Raw genomic sequence first — 18,122 nt, 5'->3', positions numbered from 1 at the left:
GACCAGGCAAGACAGAGCCTGAGTTCCCGTTGCAAGGTGCCGAACTGGGGTCCCACGTCCTACCTACTGAAAGTGTGTGTTGCCCAGGAAACCATTATCGAGAAAAAGTGGAGATAATGGGATTTTCCTCACTTGCTTGCCTGTTGTGTAGGCACTGACAGCTGAGTGAGTCACTGAGCTCCTCCTACAGTCACCAGAGAGAAAGAGGCACTGTTAAGATGCAAGTCCTCTGGACTGCTATAAACATCTACTTTAGGCTGCCTGATACATGGTAGAAACGTAAAACAATTTAATGAGTGTTTCAATAAGAAATTTAAATACTGCTGCTGGAATGAATTCTCTACTCTGGGCAGACCTGTGGGAGAGGTCTCAGTTGAGGATCCATCAGTTCTTCTGCCCCAGACTCTACAAGGAAGCAGAGTATGGACGCAAATGGAAACTAGGAGAGCAAAGGTAGCATTTTCCTTCACAACTTCTAGTACTCCATTTGTCTTAAGAGTTGGGGGTCAAGAAGGCGAGGCCAAAATGGCCAGGACTTCTACTTGCAGATAAACCAGTGCACACTAGCAAATGTACAAGTAGTGGTGTATAACCATAATCCTTGCTTCTAATGTAGGTGACCTAAGCCAGACTTAACACTGCCAAACTGGGTCCATTTCAGGAGAGAAATCACATTTTAAAATGTCAATGTTAATATGGTTCCAGAGGGGTTCCTGTTCAAGAGATTCTGTATGTTGATGGCTCTGAGAATTTGGGGCAGGGAGGCAAGAGGGGGATTAGTTTGCCTTTAATTTCTTTAACAATGCCTCTGCCAAACATTTCTGTTTCGAATGAGATCACTCAGGATAAGGTGACAGTGTTATGGGAATCAGCTTTATGGAAAGGATTACACCTGTCTTATTTAAGGATTTCCGCTTTCCTTTTAGACAAATATGTAAAGAATTCCAAGACCTTCTAAGTCAAGACAGATCACCCCTCGGATCCTCCAGACCGACTCCAATATTAGACCTCGACATCCAGAGACATTTAACACATTTCAGGTATGATTTTGAAAGAGGAACAATTAACTAAAATCCATAATTTTGATAAAGACTACCTATGATGTTATAATGGTATTGGTTCCCTTACCTAGAAGACTGTAACATCCATAAGCCCTCTGTTATCTGTCTATTAAAAACGCATGTTTGCCCAGCGATGTAGTTCATGCTAGTTGCATTCACCCTGCTTCTAGGACCACAGTCTCAGTTTGAGTAAGTCATCTTCTACATCTGCTGTCCAAATCTCCCCATCTGGTCAGAAAGTTGTCTTGCCCTAGATGTGAGCCAAAACACAAGCCAACCAATGAAGTAGATGGTCCAGAAATGTAGAAACTCAAGTTCAGAGCCAAAATGACAATATAGATGAATCAAAATAGCAATAAAAGGAGAAATGGTTAGGCTGCATCGTTACCAATTAACTAAGTAGTTCTAGAGCCTGCTCTATGCTACTGAGACCATTTGACATCATCTTACTGTTAACTCTTTGGCCTCTAAAGCTGACTAGCCTCAAAGCACACAACCTACTGGAACAGTCTTACTGCACTAATTCCTGAACAACATCCTGGAAAGATCTGGGAGAATGCAAGCTGGCTCAGGCTAAAAAGACAGAGACTGCTAATACATTTAGACTCAGTTCCTGGGCCCATGCCCTAGCAATATTTAATTTACTGGTGTAGACAGCCTAAGAAGCTGTTATAAAGACAAGGACCCATGGTACACGCACACCAAATCCAAACTTCATCAGAATTTTATCCAAGTTATGGATAAAAGTGTATAGATGGTTTGGGATCAGAAAGATATATTAGCCCAGGAGTTGCTGTGCAGTTTCACATTTTTGCTTTAGGCTATGTGCTAGATACAGTCAAGAGTGAGATGGGAACTTCCAGAGGGCCACTTTGAAGTAGTGGGGTCATCTAAGATATTTATTAAAGATAAGTTTGATGAAACATCCTAGAGGTGCTCCTGTCTTTGCTCAGACCACAGAGGGGAATACATGACTAGCCGAGGCTACAGATTTTTATTTATTCTAGCCATTAGCTGGTACCTGAAAAAATCAACATGTAAAGAGATGTTCCAGAGAGTTGTTTACAGACCATAACACCAAGCACTTCGTTAGGCCTATAAAGCCTTAGAATGATGTTGCATATTCTTTAGCACAGCCAGCTGAGCCACTCTTCATTCATTGACAGACAACTTTTGTGCCCCAACATCACAACATCTTTTAGTTATTAAGATTCTGACAGAGCATGAGGCACCCAGCAACCAGGTGGTACGATATCTAATGTTTAGCCCCTCAGACTTTGAATGGAATCCAAAATACCCACCATCCCACCTCTTCCATCTACCCGTTGAGGTGCAGAGGCAAGGATAATGCCTGATCCACAAATGCACACACTCCTGTTTATGCTTACACATACCTATGTGCATCCTATGCATATACAAACACATATAGACAACCCCCCTTCTATTCTCATGCAGTGATGTGCACACACATACACATACCACCTACGTCTATATATACTTTCCCTTATACACACACACTCCAAAATGCCTAACTAAACATGCACACCAAGGAAGACATACTTATTTATACAGGATACTCATAGATTTTAATGGGCTACCTAGGCTTGTGGAAAAACAGATAATTCCCCATTACATGCACACAAAGTAAACGTGATACAAGGTAGCTAATCCCCAAGGATACCTGTGTTTAAAGAAGAAATAGCAGTCAGGATAAAATGTTGAAAGCTTCAGCTACAAAAGCTGTCAACTGGTACAGCTCCCATCCTTCTTCCTCTGCTTCACTTCGGTAGGCTGGAGTACAAAGCTTCTGTAGGCAGCTCCTGGATCATTCAGTGGTTTCTTTCATGCCTGCTGTAGGCAATGAGTGTTGGACTGAAGATGGGCACCTAGAAGAGCACAGGTCTTGATCCTACACAGATGCTTCCCTGGGCTTAAATCAGCCAGCCTTCTCTGACGTCTGTGCTTGGGGAATGATGAGTCCTGCAGACCCAGAGGCTGAGCTGAGACCATGTTCCTTTTCCATCTATCGTAGAGAAGTTGAGGTCAGATCCAGCTTCTGACCCAGACTTCTAACTCTACTCATCTACATGCAGGTGCCTCCATTTCAGCCAGGTGTATATCTTCTGCTGTAGTCTCTAGGGATCTCCTCTGTATGTATAGCCCATAAAATCTGCATTACAATTAAGCAGGCCTAACACAGACAGCTACCTTAGTGTGACTTGAATTTCTCTCTACACGCCATTGACTGAACAGTCTGGTCTAGATCTGCAGCTGAACAGGAGCTTAGCCAACTAGTACACACTAAACACTTATATTGTAAATAGCTAAATCTAGTGTAGACAAAAAAATCGTTATTCCCGTCCCCTAAAGCTGGCAGCCTTCACAGCTAGGTCATCTGAACTCCTCCTACCGCTACTTGAGACTAAATATCACAGAAGGCACTCAAGTCTGTCTCAGATGCCAGAGAGATGTGAGAATGCAATTCACCATGCTTTCCAGGAGCTTTAAGTATTTTCTGAGTCAAGTATTCAACACAGACTACTTGGTTTCTCTGTCTTTCTCTGAGGGATGATCCTCAGACTGAACTGATCTCTGTCACAGGAAATTTGCACCTGATCTGTTGGGGATGAGAGAAGAGGAAGAAATTATTGGTACCCTGACACATGGAGGAAGTCCTTGTAACCCAGGAACAATATGCTCCCTGCTGTATGAGGCATAGCACAGGCTCCTACTGCTCACAAGCACAAATAGCTGCTTGTCATTATACATCAGTTGGAATTTATAAAAAGACGTTGAAAGCACCTGCCTAACATAAAGCACATGCTTAACACTAAGAATTCAAATATTCAAAGTACATTGGCCTCCACATCCCTGATCACAGGTCTCACCTAAGATTAGATTTCCAAAAGACTGGGTTGTCTTTATTTATTACAGTAATGAACACAATTATCATGTATCTATATCTATAAATAAAGAGCTTTGCAACTGTATGCCAGAGATGGATTTGACCTTCGTACCATAGTCATTGTCAAATACTCTGGTGACATCTACAATAGTCAGAGTCGAAAATTGGACTGTCTTAATAAGTGGCTGGTCCTGATTATACACATGAAATTAATGTTATTTATGACCAAAACACTCAAGAGCTGTTGGTGCTTTACAAGTAGGTCTTGCAGAGGAGACATAAATCTGAAGCAGTGACTCCATATAGCCATCACAAATTTTATAGCATGCTTTTTCAATAGTGCAATTTTCATCTTCATTTCTATCTGTATTCCAGAACTGTGGGCTTTCTCACAATAAATTCTTTGTCTCTATGCTGCATAAATCTCTACATTGGGATGGAGCCAAAAAATTACGTTTGGCAAGGACAAGACGTGTAGATGAGGCGCTTAGGGACATGGTTTAGTGGGCATGGTGGTGTTGGGTCGATGGTTGGACTCGATGATCTTAGAGGTCTTTTCCAACCTCAATGATTCTATGATTCTATGATTCTATGACAAGCCATAGTCTTTCACTGGAATCTCTGAGAAGGTTTTGTGAATGTTTTTAGCATAGATATAGCATGTTTTTCAACCATTATCCTGTATAAGCTGATTTTTGATCGTGGGAAATCTCATATAGTTTCATACAGATTTAATATAACAAGAAGAGGTTCAGAAATTCTGCCTTGTAAACCATCACCAAGGCAGCAAAGAAACCACAAGATGAAAGGTTGGTATTTTATACATATATATATATGCTTATGCCATATGATGTCAGAAAGTCAAAGAGATTTTTTATGAACAGAAAAGTTCAGAGGAATCACAAAAATCTCTATTATTAGAATAAATTCTAAGATAATGAAAGGCTTTCTGAAGAGCTGTAATATCTGATACCTACAGCAGAATCCAGACTCCACTACCTTGGGGTAAAAGTGAGTTTTCTTTAGGAATAAACTACCCTACAGCTGCTAAGTGTAGAGTTATGTGCTCCACTTGCTCATGATGTTACTTGCTCAATGTTAATAATTAAGACCAGGGTTCACAGACTGGCACAGGTCAGATCGAAGCGGTGTTTCCCGTTTCCTCTGTTTTAAATCTTCAAGCTCACACTTCTCTCTGAAGTTATTCCACTGAGTCCCAGTTTATCAAGATCTGTAAACATGTGTCCAACCTGAAGTACAGGATAGTCCCCATGAAGGGATCAGAATTGCTGGGTTTGCTCAAACTCCAAACTCAAAGTTCATACAAAGCGTAAAACAGGGGAAATCTTCAAAGGAGCTGCAGTGAGCCTGAAAACTGCTGAGTTTTGCACAGCCTTACCAGATACACAAAAACCAGAGGCTCTTCTACACCGCTGGTACAATCATGTTTGTGCAGCTGCTCTCTGAGATGTCCATCTGACCTGAATACAGAAAACTCAATGCTGCATGAAGAATGATTTCCCAGTGTTGTTTGACCATGAACAGACCATTCTATAGACCCTTACATTCATAGCAGCAACTATTGTGCACTACCTGAGCCAGGGTAGTATTATGTATGCTTTATTCAAGATTTCTCCCTTTCCAATACATTTTGGAGTATCTTACTGCAGAGAAGTTATACTGATATTAGAAAATAAAAGTAGTGCCAGGGCACAGGCATGTATTGGCTGCCTGTGCTGCTTTGTTGCAGAATTCCTGGGTTTTTGTTGCCTGGTTTAACTAGTACTGTCCCAAACTATTCTTGGGCACAGTGGCACATATATATCACTAATACACATGCAGCTTGAGAATTCAGGGAAGCAGCAGCCCTTATTACAGCCCAGTTAGGTGCCTTACCTGTGCTATAAATAACATAATAAGATTTAGAGAAGTCCAACCTTGTCAAGGCTGGATCATAAGCCACTGACCTCATGGGCTAAGTGTTGGGGCAGCTCAGATTTCTAAGCATATACATATATATGGATTCAAGAAGAGGTGATATGTTGCAGGGCTACCCAAGTTGTCTTTCAACTCTTCTTTGATTCCTTCATGATAAATGCGGAGGAGCAAGTGGAATAATCCTGTGGGTTGTATCTGGCCTGAAAGCCACCACTTGAGCTACCCTGTCCCCGGTTTCTGAAGATAGAATCAACATTAAGCCACAGGGCAAACAAGAAAACCCTGGAAAAATCCATTTCTATTACTAAGTGTTGAGACTTTTTGTCCAGATACATGAGTGTCTCTTTGTTGTCCTTTAAAGGTTGATCTGTGTAAATGCATTTATGAGTCTACTACAGTAGAGAGCAAAGTCAGCACATCAGTACTAGAAAAGAACCCAAAAGTTTCTATAGCTTTAATGAGAGGAACCTATTTCTCTCACCCTTTGCTTTCAAAATGGAGTGAGCATCAGAAGGGGGGGGGGGGGGGGGGGGGGGAGAGAGAAGCAAAAAAAAAGAGAGAGAAGGAAAAAAGAAAGATAAGGAAAAAAAGAAGAGAAGGAAAATATTTAGATACATCTTAGTTTCTTTTAAAATGCCTTCTATTACTTATAATTCAGAGGTTCTTCTCCCAAAAACCCCACAGAATCATGCAAGACTTTTGCGTACATGTGCATGTGTCTCTGTATGTAAGAGGGAAAAGCTGGGGGTTTAATTTCTCCTGAAACTTAAACCATTTTCAAATCCCACTGATATCAGTAAAGCTGAGACTGCATCTTTCTTTATTTTTTCGTGACAGAAAGGTTATATAAATCTCTCTTTCGTATTGTAAGTTGGTTGGTTTGGGATTCAGAACAGGTAAAGGAGCCTAGTTTCATGCTCAATGAAACTGAGAGATGGCTCTCAATTATCCAAGGTGATGGGAGGAAAAAAGGGGGTTGGAATAGTTAGAGAAAGCAAAAAGATGGATGTAAACAAAACAAATATATAAGGCTTTGAGAATAATTCCCTTTAGAAAAGTCTGAAAATGGTGAACCAGGGCAATCCTGACCTACAACAGATGAAGACAAGCCTTCCTGGAGACACAAGAGCTCTGAGACACACTCTCAGAGACTATATAGAATCATAGAATCATAGAATCATTAAGGTTGGAAGAGACCTCTAAGGTCATTGAGTCCAACCGTCAACCCAACACCACCATGCCCACTAAACCATGTCCCTAAGCGCCGCATCTACACATCTTTTAAATACTTCCAGGGATGGTGACTCAACCATATGGTGCAGGTAGTTATGATGGGAGACGGTGAAGCCTTGGATAACCCCCAACACCCACAATCCTGCCACTAACTCCGCAGAGCTGAATGGTGACATTGCAGGCCAACAGGTTCTTCTGCTGGATCTGGAACAATGTTCCAGATTGAACAATCATCAAATCCCATCCTTTTCCTGTTAACGGCATGCAGGTAGATCTGAAGCGGGTCAGCATGGGAAAAGGTTGGGATTAACCTGCATATCACTCATCTCTCTAGCATTCTTACACTTCCCAGACATTAAGTGCATCCAACCCTCTCCAGAGCAGAGAACCAGACCAGATGAAACAAACATTTTCACTTGTATAGATCCCTGCTGTGAAGAGGGGAAATGTTTCTGTCACGTTTCAGAGAAGGAATGGAGACATGTAGAAATTAAGACCCCCCAAAAGATACATGAAAGTTAATCTAATAAACTGTGTGGGTATGGTCCTGGACACTGGAACACAATTGTCTGTAATGTTTGATTGCTACTGTGGCTCCTTGTATGTATTTGGCCTAGACCAACTCTTTCTGTCCCAAACAATTCCCAGGCACAAGTCAGCCTTATCTCAGTCAAGAGGATGTTCTCAGTTGGAAGCTTAGATAAGGTCACTGCTTCGCAGATTAAAATGCTTGAATAATGGAGATAAGGCCAGGCTATGCTAGATCACTCATGATCAGAGGAGGAGCCTGAGCACTCTTCATTTCGCTAATGCAGGTATAGGTGACTAAAGGCAACCCCTAGCTTCAGTAAGAACCTTAGGGTGAATCACCTGTCTGGTAAACCTAGGGATCTAGGGTCATTTTAGGTATAAAAGGACATCCTGTCTCACATTCACCTGCCACCCCCTCAGTTCGAGGGTCTTTTGTGAGTCCTGCATCACATCTACCAACCTTATAGATACTCTAAATGTCCCATGGCATCTCTGGTGGCATGGGTAAACCTGTGTGTTCTCTTTCCATCCTTCCTCTCGAAGCTGTTCTCTTTTGCAGAGGAAAATTTAAGTCTTGGACTGAGAATGAGAACCCATGAATATCGTTATCTAATGCAGTGGCTTCTGCATTAAACCAAAGCTGATTTCTGGAACTAGGATCCTGCTTTATTGATTTCACACTTAAGTCTGTTGATAATGTATCAAACCAGCCTTCAGTCGAAGGATCAGAATTTAGGACATTCCTCCAACTGGGCCAAATGTCCAAAACACTCAATTAGTATTTTTCTTTATTTTAGACCCTACCTCTCTGCTGTTAAATGGAGAGAGTGTGTATCTACTTCTCTTTTCCATTCCACTGTTATATCTGAGCTTCCCACAGCTTCAGCCAGGAACCTGAAAATGACACTGAGGTGTGTCATCTTGTCTTTGCCTTCATAACCTGCCCTTGAATCAGAACAGCTTTGATTTTTTTTTAATTGTTGGCAGAAGTCTTTTTTAGCTCCCCAAAATCTCACGAAATCTAGAGTTACCAGAAAACCCACCAAAACCAACCCACATTCTGTGTTGAGAAGCCAAAAAAACATAACACAAAAAACTTACAAGGAGAAGACTTTCTGAGATGATACTCAAGAGATCTGTGTATGTTTCTTGGCTTACACATACAGACTCTCTGACCTCATTAGTCAGCCTCTTAGTCTCATTTTCTTCACTTGTAAAATTGGGTATAGACAAACCTTCTACGTCTGCCTTTGGGACACTTGCGTCTGTAAGAATCTGTAGTGTTTGGAAAGTTCAGATATCCTACTAATGTCATCCATCATATGGGGAAAGATGAATACCCACCGATTACAGAAGTTGGATTTGATCCTTTAACTTCACGGTTACATTTCATCAAGATGCATCCAGATCATCTATCTTATACATAAAAGATAAAGACAGCAAAACAGCAAAGGGAAAACTACTTTCTTGCAAGTGACACTTCTTTCAGTGTAGAAACCTTATAAAAACAGACAAAAAATAATAGGCTCAGAATACTAAAGCTAGATAATGAAAGCAATCAGCATCCTCACAAATTATCCGGTGTTTTGCCTAGCCATCCAGCTGATATGAAACACCCTTCCTATGAAACTGTTTGAGACAAGAGTTTTGTCGTTTAGCTAGTCTCTGAGCCTGGAGCTGTCAGCCTCCTGCAAGTGCCTGGCATCACACTGACAAGGTGACACGAAAAGCGACAGGCAAGAAACCAGAGGCTCAGACTTTGGGAGCAGCAAGAAAGTAACATCCTTCTTTCTGAAGGGTAAAAGGGAGCAATGAAATGGGTTTTGAAGCTCAACATGTTTTTTTAATTGTAACAAAGAGCCAAGCCTAAAGCCTTACTGGTGGGTTGCCCTTACAGATGTGCTTACTCCCCTTACATATTCTTCTTTCTTTTTTACATTTCTTTGCTTATCAGGAGGTAGAGCAGCTGCTGTCATAATTCCAGTCATCTTGATTAGCAGCAGCAGCTTTCTGTTTGGATGCACGGACTGGAAGAAGCCTGGTGCGCAATGAAGTTTGTGGTGAAACACCTCTGGTGCCCTCTAGAGTTCCCTGATTTCCATGATCTCTCTCAATCTGGCTTTAAATTCAGCTAGCTGAGAGGGACAACACCGGTTCCTAGTGCTGAGGTACTAGTAATCAACAAATTGTTCCTTTCTTTTTTTCTTTTTTTTTTTTTTCCTTTCTTTTCCTTGGCTCTTTATTTACCAAAGGCATTACAGTTCCTTCCTCTGGGATTTTTCCCTCACTCCCTTTCCCAGGGATTCCCTCTTTGATTTCCCATAGCGGGGGTTTGATCACCTTCTCTTGCTCTGCTTATGACCAAAATCCTTTTGGAAGGATTGGGGCATTTTTGTGGTTAGGATGTGAATTTCTAATATTGCCAATTATTTTTATCATGAGTCTTATGATATCATATTCCCTTATAGTCACAATTTATAGAGTCAGGAGAACAGATGAGAATCTGTTTTCTTTTCTTTATCCTCTTCATTAACAAATAAGTTCCATGGTTGCCAAGGAAAAGGCAAATATACATTCATCAAAGATGGAAAAAGACTTGGGGGGCTTGATTTGTTTTTCAACCCAGCACTTAAGATTTCTTAAAACATTTAAGGCACTCGTGTTTCCCAAAAAAAGGAATACCATCCCCTCATTTCCAAATGACTAGGTTACAAAGTTGCATTGTCCCTTGTCATCAGCATGTTTATAATGCTTACTTCTTGGTCTTTCTCATTTGAGGAGAGCAATGGGACTTTTCAGCTACGTTAGCCACTTCACTGGAAAAAGTCTATGCATGGTAGCAACTTGGATGAATCTCATTCATTTCTCCGCCTTCCCATAGAGCAGAGATGTGACCATTAATTAAGTGAAGGGAGAAACTGAAGGAGCTGACGGCTGTGTGAGGGACGTGCTCACTCTTTTTCAAAAGTATCCAGTCATCTTGGATCCGTGGTCCCACTGGTGTATTTGGCTCCACGGGTAGTAATGGGTGGTGAGGCCACTTTTCATCCACAGTCAGCCAGAAGCTTGTACATCTTTCTCTCATTCAAAACCAGCGAGGCACAGCGTTGTCCAGTGTTTTATTTGGAGGATATAATGTGCTATGCTGGAAACATTTCTTGGCAAACATCCAAGAGCTTCTGTGAGCGGCATGAGGTCTTTTCCAACCTCAATGATTCTATGATTCTATGATTCTATGTGCACCACAGTGCTGTGGCTTAATCTTTGGTCTACAGCTGAGAAACACTCCATAGTCACAGTCTTGGATGTTCCAGATATGTTCCCTGAGCAATCCTCCTAGTGTGGAAAATCCGTTAAAAGGTTTAAAATATACAGAGCTGACATAGAATATTTTGGAAATATGGGGCGTCAGCTCTAGCACTCTCTTCTTACTTTCTCCATTGCTTTTACATATGGTAAAAGGAGGTCCATCTGCTTAGGAGAACGTGTCCTTAATACACTTATTTGGTTACGAGCAGAAAATGAGCATGAGGGCCTACTTTGCAAGGCAACTTTTGTATGTGCTGTTTGCCACTCTGATCCTATAGACTACTTATCCCTGTAATATATACTGGCCATGTTCCAATGTTTACCTTGACTATCAGCCTAACTTGTGTAGTGGTTAGGCCTACTGACCTTCTGAAGTAAAGTTATCACAATTTAATTGTCTAGGCAACCTTCACAGGACAGACCTTGAAATCAACAGAAGCACCTCAAAGTCAATATAGGCACCTCTAACTTAGGATGTTACTTGTATCAGTGAAGAGATTCAAATCTTTTTCCATTTCCTTTACAGCCATCAAAAGTCTTATCAGATCTTATTATTTGTCATATGCCATGTGTTGTTAAATTTGGATAATCATGAAGTGGTTTTCACATTCAAAGTTCTGAGAAAGTCCGACCAATAAGTTCAAGCTTGCTTTTTCTTCATTATGATCATTTTAAAGTATTTATTTATTTTAAACGAGGGTGTAAATATTCAGTGCAGATGTCCTCTTCCCCCCCACTGAGAAGGAATCTGTTTCTTTTGCCGCATGTCGGAGTTTCACCAGCCTGGGGTATGGAGGAGTCCTTGAGGTAGTTGCCAAACGAGAGTCCAAGCCTTCAGGCACACTTGGATCTTTTCACTTTTAAGTAAGGCCATCATTAAAACATGAGCAGCATAATTGCATCATAGCGCTGGGCAGAATTGCAGGCGGGTCTGGATGTCCTTAAGCATAAGGATTTATAATATGTTGCCTTCTTTCTGCAGCTCTCCATGCACAGTACCAAAATCAGAAATTTTAGCCTTGTTTTTTAGAACAATAAAGTTAGTTTATAGGAGTTGCAATGAGATACACTACAAAGCTAAGAATACCCAGAAGACTCCATTTTGAAACCACCATGTTTAATTTTAGGCTTTTAAATACAAATGAAAGTATTATAATGAAAGCAACTCGTTTCATCGGTGTGGAGCATACCAAAAATGAACCAATTTCAATGGGAGCTCAGTTAGCCTGAAAAATCAGGCAACTAAATTTGACTTTCAGGAAACACATTTGAATGCTTTGCCATTAATCTTCTGTCTGTCATATCTGATTTAAATGTAAAATCAGATTTTCTCCCCAACTTGAAACTTACTTTCATCAGCAAAGGGAAATTATCCAACTTTCTTAGATTTTTCAAAGACTTTAACTTGCAGAGAAATAAAGTCCACCAAAATTAGAGCAAGAGGAATTACTGATAAAAATGTAAGATAAAGTAGAAGATAATATCTCTCAGCCTTTTTATGCTCATGACATAAAGTGAGGCTAAAAAAATACACCCTCACAGGAGCATGGCAAGGAGGGATGGTCAGAAATTTTCCATAAAATGGTTTCTCTTAATAAGCTTCACAGGAAAATTAATAGGCTCTGCATATCACCATCTGTTGAGAAGAATATATTCATCAGGAACTCACAATAGAGTTGCCATAGAGTCTGCAGCACCATTTCACTAAAAAAGGGTCAGTATTTTTATAAGAAATACAATGCTATCTTGAAAAAAAATGCCATATTTGATGATTAGTGGTACGTAAGAGGCTAAACTGTAAAGGAGATAGACCCCTAACTTGCCCCACAAAATCCTTTTCCTATGAACACTAGTTTTCAGACCAGAAGTTTAAGATTCTGCTCAGGATAAAATACCCATATCTAGGTGTTTCAACGTAAGCTGGATGTTTAAGTTTCCCGTGTAGTCAATGAATCATAGAATCATAGAATCATGGAATCATAGAATCATTAAGGTTGGAAAAGACCTCTAAGATCATCGGGTCCAACCATCAACCCAACACCACCATGCCAACTAAACCATGTCCCTCAGCACCGCATCTACACGTCTTTTAAATACCTCCAGGGATGGGGACTCCACCACTTCCCTGGGCAGCCTGGTCCAATGTTTCACCACTCTTTCAGTAAAGACATTTTTCCTCACGTCCAATCTAAACCTCCCCTGGTGCAACTTGAGGCCATTTCCTTTCATCCTATCGCTTGTTCCTTGGGAGAAGAGACCGACCCCCACCTCGCTACAACCTCCTTTCAGGGAGTTGTAGAGAGCGATGAGGTCTCCCCTCAGCCTCCTTTTCTCCAGGCTAAACAACCCCAGTTCCCTCAGCCGATCCTCATCAGACTTGTGCTCCAGACCCTTCACCAGCCTTGTTGCCCTTCTCTGGACACGCTCCAGCACCTCAACATTCTTCTTGTAGTGAGGGGCCCAAAACTGAACACAGTGTTCGAGGTGTGGCCTCACCAGTGCCGAGTACAGGGGCACGATCACTTCCCTACTCCTGCTGGCCACACTATTTCTGATACAGGCCAGGATGCCATTGGCCTTCTTGGCCGCCTGGGCACACTGCCGGCTCATGTTCAGCCGGCTGTCGACCAACACCCCCAGGTCCTTAAAAGAAGAAGATCTAGGACAAGAATGTCATATACCATGTGTTGGCATTAAAATTTAGATCTAGAAAAGAAGATCTAGGACAAGATATAGCTGAGTAAACAGTAGCATGCAGAGTCTTTTTAGGTGCTCTTAGGTATGCCATCAGTCCATTGCTGCTTTAAAAGGGTGCTGTTCTCCTGTAAGCCCTCTCCATTACCTGTTCACCTGATGCAGGTGTTTTGTTACCATAGGGCATCTCAAATAGCACGGAACACACGTTTTTATTCAGCTTGATAGAGCCCTCGGTGTAGCTGGAAGAATGGTGCAGCTCACCATAAAGGAGACACGTCCATTTCATGTGCTAAATCATTCTCCGGACTTCTCTGACTGTATTAAATAAAGCCCCAAGGCTCAATTCAGTTGCCTAAACATTGGCATCTCGTGCCATGTGAGATACACAAGGGTAACCTGCCTGGCATCAAAACACCTAGAAGCAAGGTGGACTTAAGTTCTATATCATATCTAGGAAATCTCTGCAGATGTTTCAGATATCATAAGACATCTCAAATCACTGTAGACTCTTATACATAGGAAACTACATTAAGTCCCCTTTGATGGTAACGGGAGTTTAGGCAGTGTTGATGTATATACCTATGAGTCGGCACCTACACTTACGTGCCTTAATATCAGATTTTGTCCCATTCTGGTATATTCTACAGTCTTGTTCAGCATTTGAGAAGATTAAAGTTTTCTATCCTTGTTCTTAGCCCTACAGATCATTTCTGAGATGATCTCTGTAAGTTTTCACTGTAGTATTCCCACTTTACTCCTCCAGGTGTATTGAGCTATCAAACGAACACAGTACTATTCCTTTTGCTCAGGAGTCGAAAGGTTCAAAGAGAGCAAGCCAGAAGATTTCTTTTCTATTCAATCCTTTGTTAAACTTACTATTTGCATCTACTAGAAATGAATGATTTGCAGTTATTGCCAACTTTTAAAATAAACAAACTAGTTTCTTTTGCATGCAAGTTCATAAATATTTTTACATATGTCTTCGTATAGTCAGTTCCCCAAATCAAGACCCAGAAGATCACACAAGCAGTGTAAAAGTCATGAGATATTTTAACTAGTAATGATACATCTGAATTTCCTTTTTCTTGCTTTCTGTTATTGTAAGCTCCATCACATTTTCATCTCTCTGGACTTATGAAGACTAGAAATGATGATAAAATGCAAAACAAAATCTTGAAATCACCTGACTCCTAAAAGGACTTGAAAGAGCTAAAAATACTCTTATCTATATGCTACTGCTGATCTTATTTTTACTATTATTAAAAACACGACTTACGACAATGATGATGATTTTTATTTTCCTGGTATGCCAGGCATTTCTAAAAAACAAAAAAAATAAAGCGAGGTATGTTTACCTCTTTTTAATGCTAAATTAAAAAGATCCAGATATTACTACAAGTCCAAACTTCAAGAGTCCAAACTTCAAGAGTTGTGCGGTATTATTAATTGATGTCTGCAAAATAGTCCTTGTAAATATTTAATTATCATTTTCCTCTCATTACTAACTGGGGATAAACATAAATTCCTGCTTTGGAAAGTGCCTGGAGACTGATGGATTAACATTCTAAAAGCGAGTTGTTTGTTAATAGCCTTTGGGAGACTTTTTATAAAAGACTGGGACACTCCCAATCAGAAATGGAGAGATATTTCCAAACTGAGCTCTCATTTCATTAGGACCCCCATATGTGTGGTGTCTTCCCTAGGACGCCAGCTTTCCTAGCAAACAGGGTTCCCATGTCCAGCAGACAGAAAGCTCACCCTAAAAGATATCTTGGAGCCTTTCCCATGGTTTGGGGTTTTTTGATACTTCCAGCATCCTTGCGATTGTCCATGTCCGGTATAACCTCTTTTCCCTTGGTCCCCTCTTTTTCACTTTTTTCTAAAACAGCTGGAAAGACTGAGAAGCCAAAGTGCAGAGGAGAGGGGTTCTCACTGAAGCGAAGTGTTCCCATTTCTGACCTACGCGTGGTTCTCTGCATTAGAGCAGGGCTTACTGATGTGGTGCCTAAGACACCCAGAGAGTTACTGCGGGGACAAGATTTTAACTAGCGTGGGATAGGAGATAGTTACTGTTTTACCAGAATCACTGTAATGTTTTGTTGTGGTTTTTTCCTCACCCAAATCAATATAAAGTATTGATTTCTCAAAAATGTCTGCAAACTCAGAAATTGGTTTCTGTTCCTCTCCTTGTCTTCTTTCTGCCCTGAGCAGAATTGGGATAACTGAAATCAGTCTTTTAAAAATTGCAATGACATTTTAACCTTTGAAATAATTTTTCATTTATGTTTCTAAATGAAAACTAAAAATCTGGTGGGTTGTTGGTTTTGGGTTTTTTTTTTTCACTTAGCACTTATCAAAATGTATCATTATAACAACGAGAATAATTTGTTTGCTCATAATAAGATGTCTAGTACAACTTGAGTTGCCCTGGCCCTTACATGAACATCTTACACTGTACACATAATATTTAGCCAAACAGGGCTGAAGTCAATTGCCTAAAAACTGGTCTGGAGTGCCATTTCTGATATCCTAAGGTAGCTGAGACATCCTCACAGAGATGGTACCTAAGAGACAGGACCTGTGGGAAACTTGTACACTTCTGGATCTGCAGGTGGAGGCCAGGTTGGATGCCCAAAACATCTCAAGTGACTGTAGGTACATATGTGTGCGCTGAAATGCTCCTCTAAATTGAGAAGAGATTAACCCACTGTACCTCTGCCTGGCAACTGCATTGATACATCATTTCAGTAGCTGTTAAGTGAGGAGCACCACTGAAATTCAGCTACTTTGCAGTGCAGAAAAACAACAAGAAAAATTCAGTGTTATTTTGAAAAAAACACCTTATTTGGATGAAAGGTGCAACAGGGTAAATCTATACTAGTAAATTCAACACCACCAGGGCAACATTGTTGGAACTTGGTTATTTTTACTATTAATTGGTTAGGATGGTCCATGAATTTAGCCTGGCTGAACTAGCCCAATGTGAAACATTTCCTGGGCATTGTTTGGGCATTAGCATTGGCCAGGGACTATTCCCAACAGGCAGTTCGGATTCCACCCTGTTGGATGCTCAGAAGGCTTGGCAGCACGGATATGGCCAAAGCATGCCAATCGTGCTGGGGTTCAGAGATTGCACCTCAGCATTGCTTAATTTCCTAGTACAGATGCAGCCATACATCCACGTAGAATAACCAGGTCTTCTTGTTCAAGACTCTCATCTAGGAGAGTAAATAAACCACACAGAACTGGTTTCATTTACCTGAGAAGGGGGAAGCCAAACCTTCTGGGACTGGAAAAGTAGCAATGCTGGAGAGCCTGGGGCACGGATCCTCTTTTGGCCTTTCTGAAGTCAACAAGTCTACGTCAATCTGCATCAGCCAAGGATCTGTCCCACGATGTTTCAGAACTGAGACTCCTACAAAAACCAACCTTTGAAGCTGTATGTAGTCTGCTCTTTGGCTCTACTCTTTTCTGTTTCTCCCATAGGTAATAAATAGTTTAGGGAGCAAATCTTGAATTTCACTATAGCAAAATGACTGTACTGTAAACTCTTCAATGTATGAGAGTGCATTTATATTTATATGCGTGTGTGTATTTCTTTTTCTTTTTCTGTCTCCTTCCCATTTGTAGTTTGATCACTCATGGTTTTGGAACTCCTGCAATATGTGCTGCCCTAAGCACTTTCCAAACTGTTCTCAGTGAAATGCTGAACTACTTGGAAAAGCACACATCGCACAAAAACGGAGGAGCGGCGGAATCCGGCCAAGGACACGCCAACTCGGAGAAAGCCCCCCTGCGGAAAACTTCAGAGGCTGCTGTGAAAGAGGGCAAAACAGAAAAGACAGACTAGCTACATCAAACAGAATCTATTTCAAGAGAGTCTTGCTGCTGATATTTTTTTTAAATATATATATCATTGAGGGCGATTTATCTCCAGTGGACCAAATCCAAAAAAGGGGGAAAAAAAGAAAAAAAAAAAAGAAAAAATTAAAAAAGAAAACAAAAGAAAAAAAGAAAGATTAAAACAGAGAGAAAGAGAGAGCGTGAGAGAGGAAAGTATTCAACCCTAAGAACAGCAGTGTACAGTAATTGTGTGATGAAATTGTCACTTTTTTAAAATTTATGTTGCTCTAAACTACTTTTTCGTGCACGTAGTATTTGATTGTTCTGAATGATACACTAACACTGTTTTTTATAAACACTTCTGGACTTGGCTGAGGTGGCACATGAAATTTGAAGCACTTTCTTCTCCGGCAGCACAGTTAGGGCCAGCGCATCTGTTGTGGGACACACAGTTCCAGCGTCCTGGCTTTGCTTGCATGCTGGATAGATTGAAAGAAGGGCTTCCTCTGATCCATCGGAAATGCCTGATCTACTCATCGTTGGGAAAACAATATGGAAACCTGGCAAAAGAGGAATTCTTGGGTCATGGGACAAACGAACCATTT

The 18,122-nt window shown here is 40.9% G+C and overlaps 1 protein-coding gene across 1 annotated transcript in view; it reads left to right on the top strand.

The window, feature by feature from the left end:
- The window catches only part of TFAP2D (transcription factor AP-2 delta), a 63,135-nt gene extending 45,404 nt beyond the window's left edge, over positions 1-17,731 (top strand). The window contains exons 6-7 of the mRNA XM_076332607.1: positions 927-1,040; positions 17,305-17,731. Of these exons, the coding sequence (XP_076188722.1) occupies positions 927-1,040; positions 17,305-17,524 (334 nt within the window). The 3' untranslated portion in view covers positions 17,525-17,731. The remainder of the gene's footprint in view (positions 1-926; positions 1,041-17,304) is intronic.
- The last annotated feature ends 391 nt before the right edge of the window (positions 17,732-18,122 follow it).

The sequence above is a fragment of the Aptenodytes patagonicus genome, chromosome 3 (assembly GCF_965638725.1).
Source record: "Aptenodytes patagonicus chromosome 3, bAptPat1.pri.cur, whole genome shotgun sequence".
Taxonomy (NCBI): domain Eukaryota; kingdom Metazoa; phylum Chordata; class Aves; order Sphenisciformes; family Spheniscidae; genus Aptenodytes; species Aptenodytes patagonicus.
The sequence above is the reverse complement of the archived record's forward strand: the minus strand, read 5'-3'. Positions and strand labels throughout refer to the sequence as shown.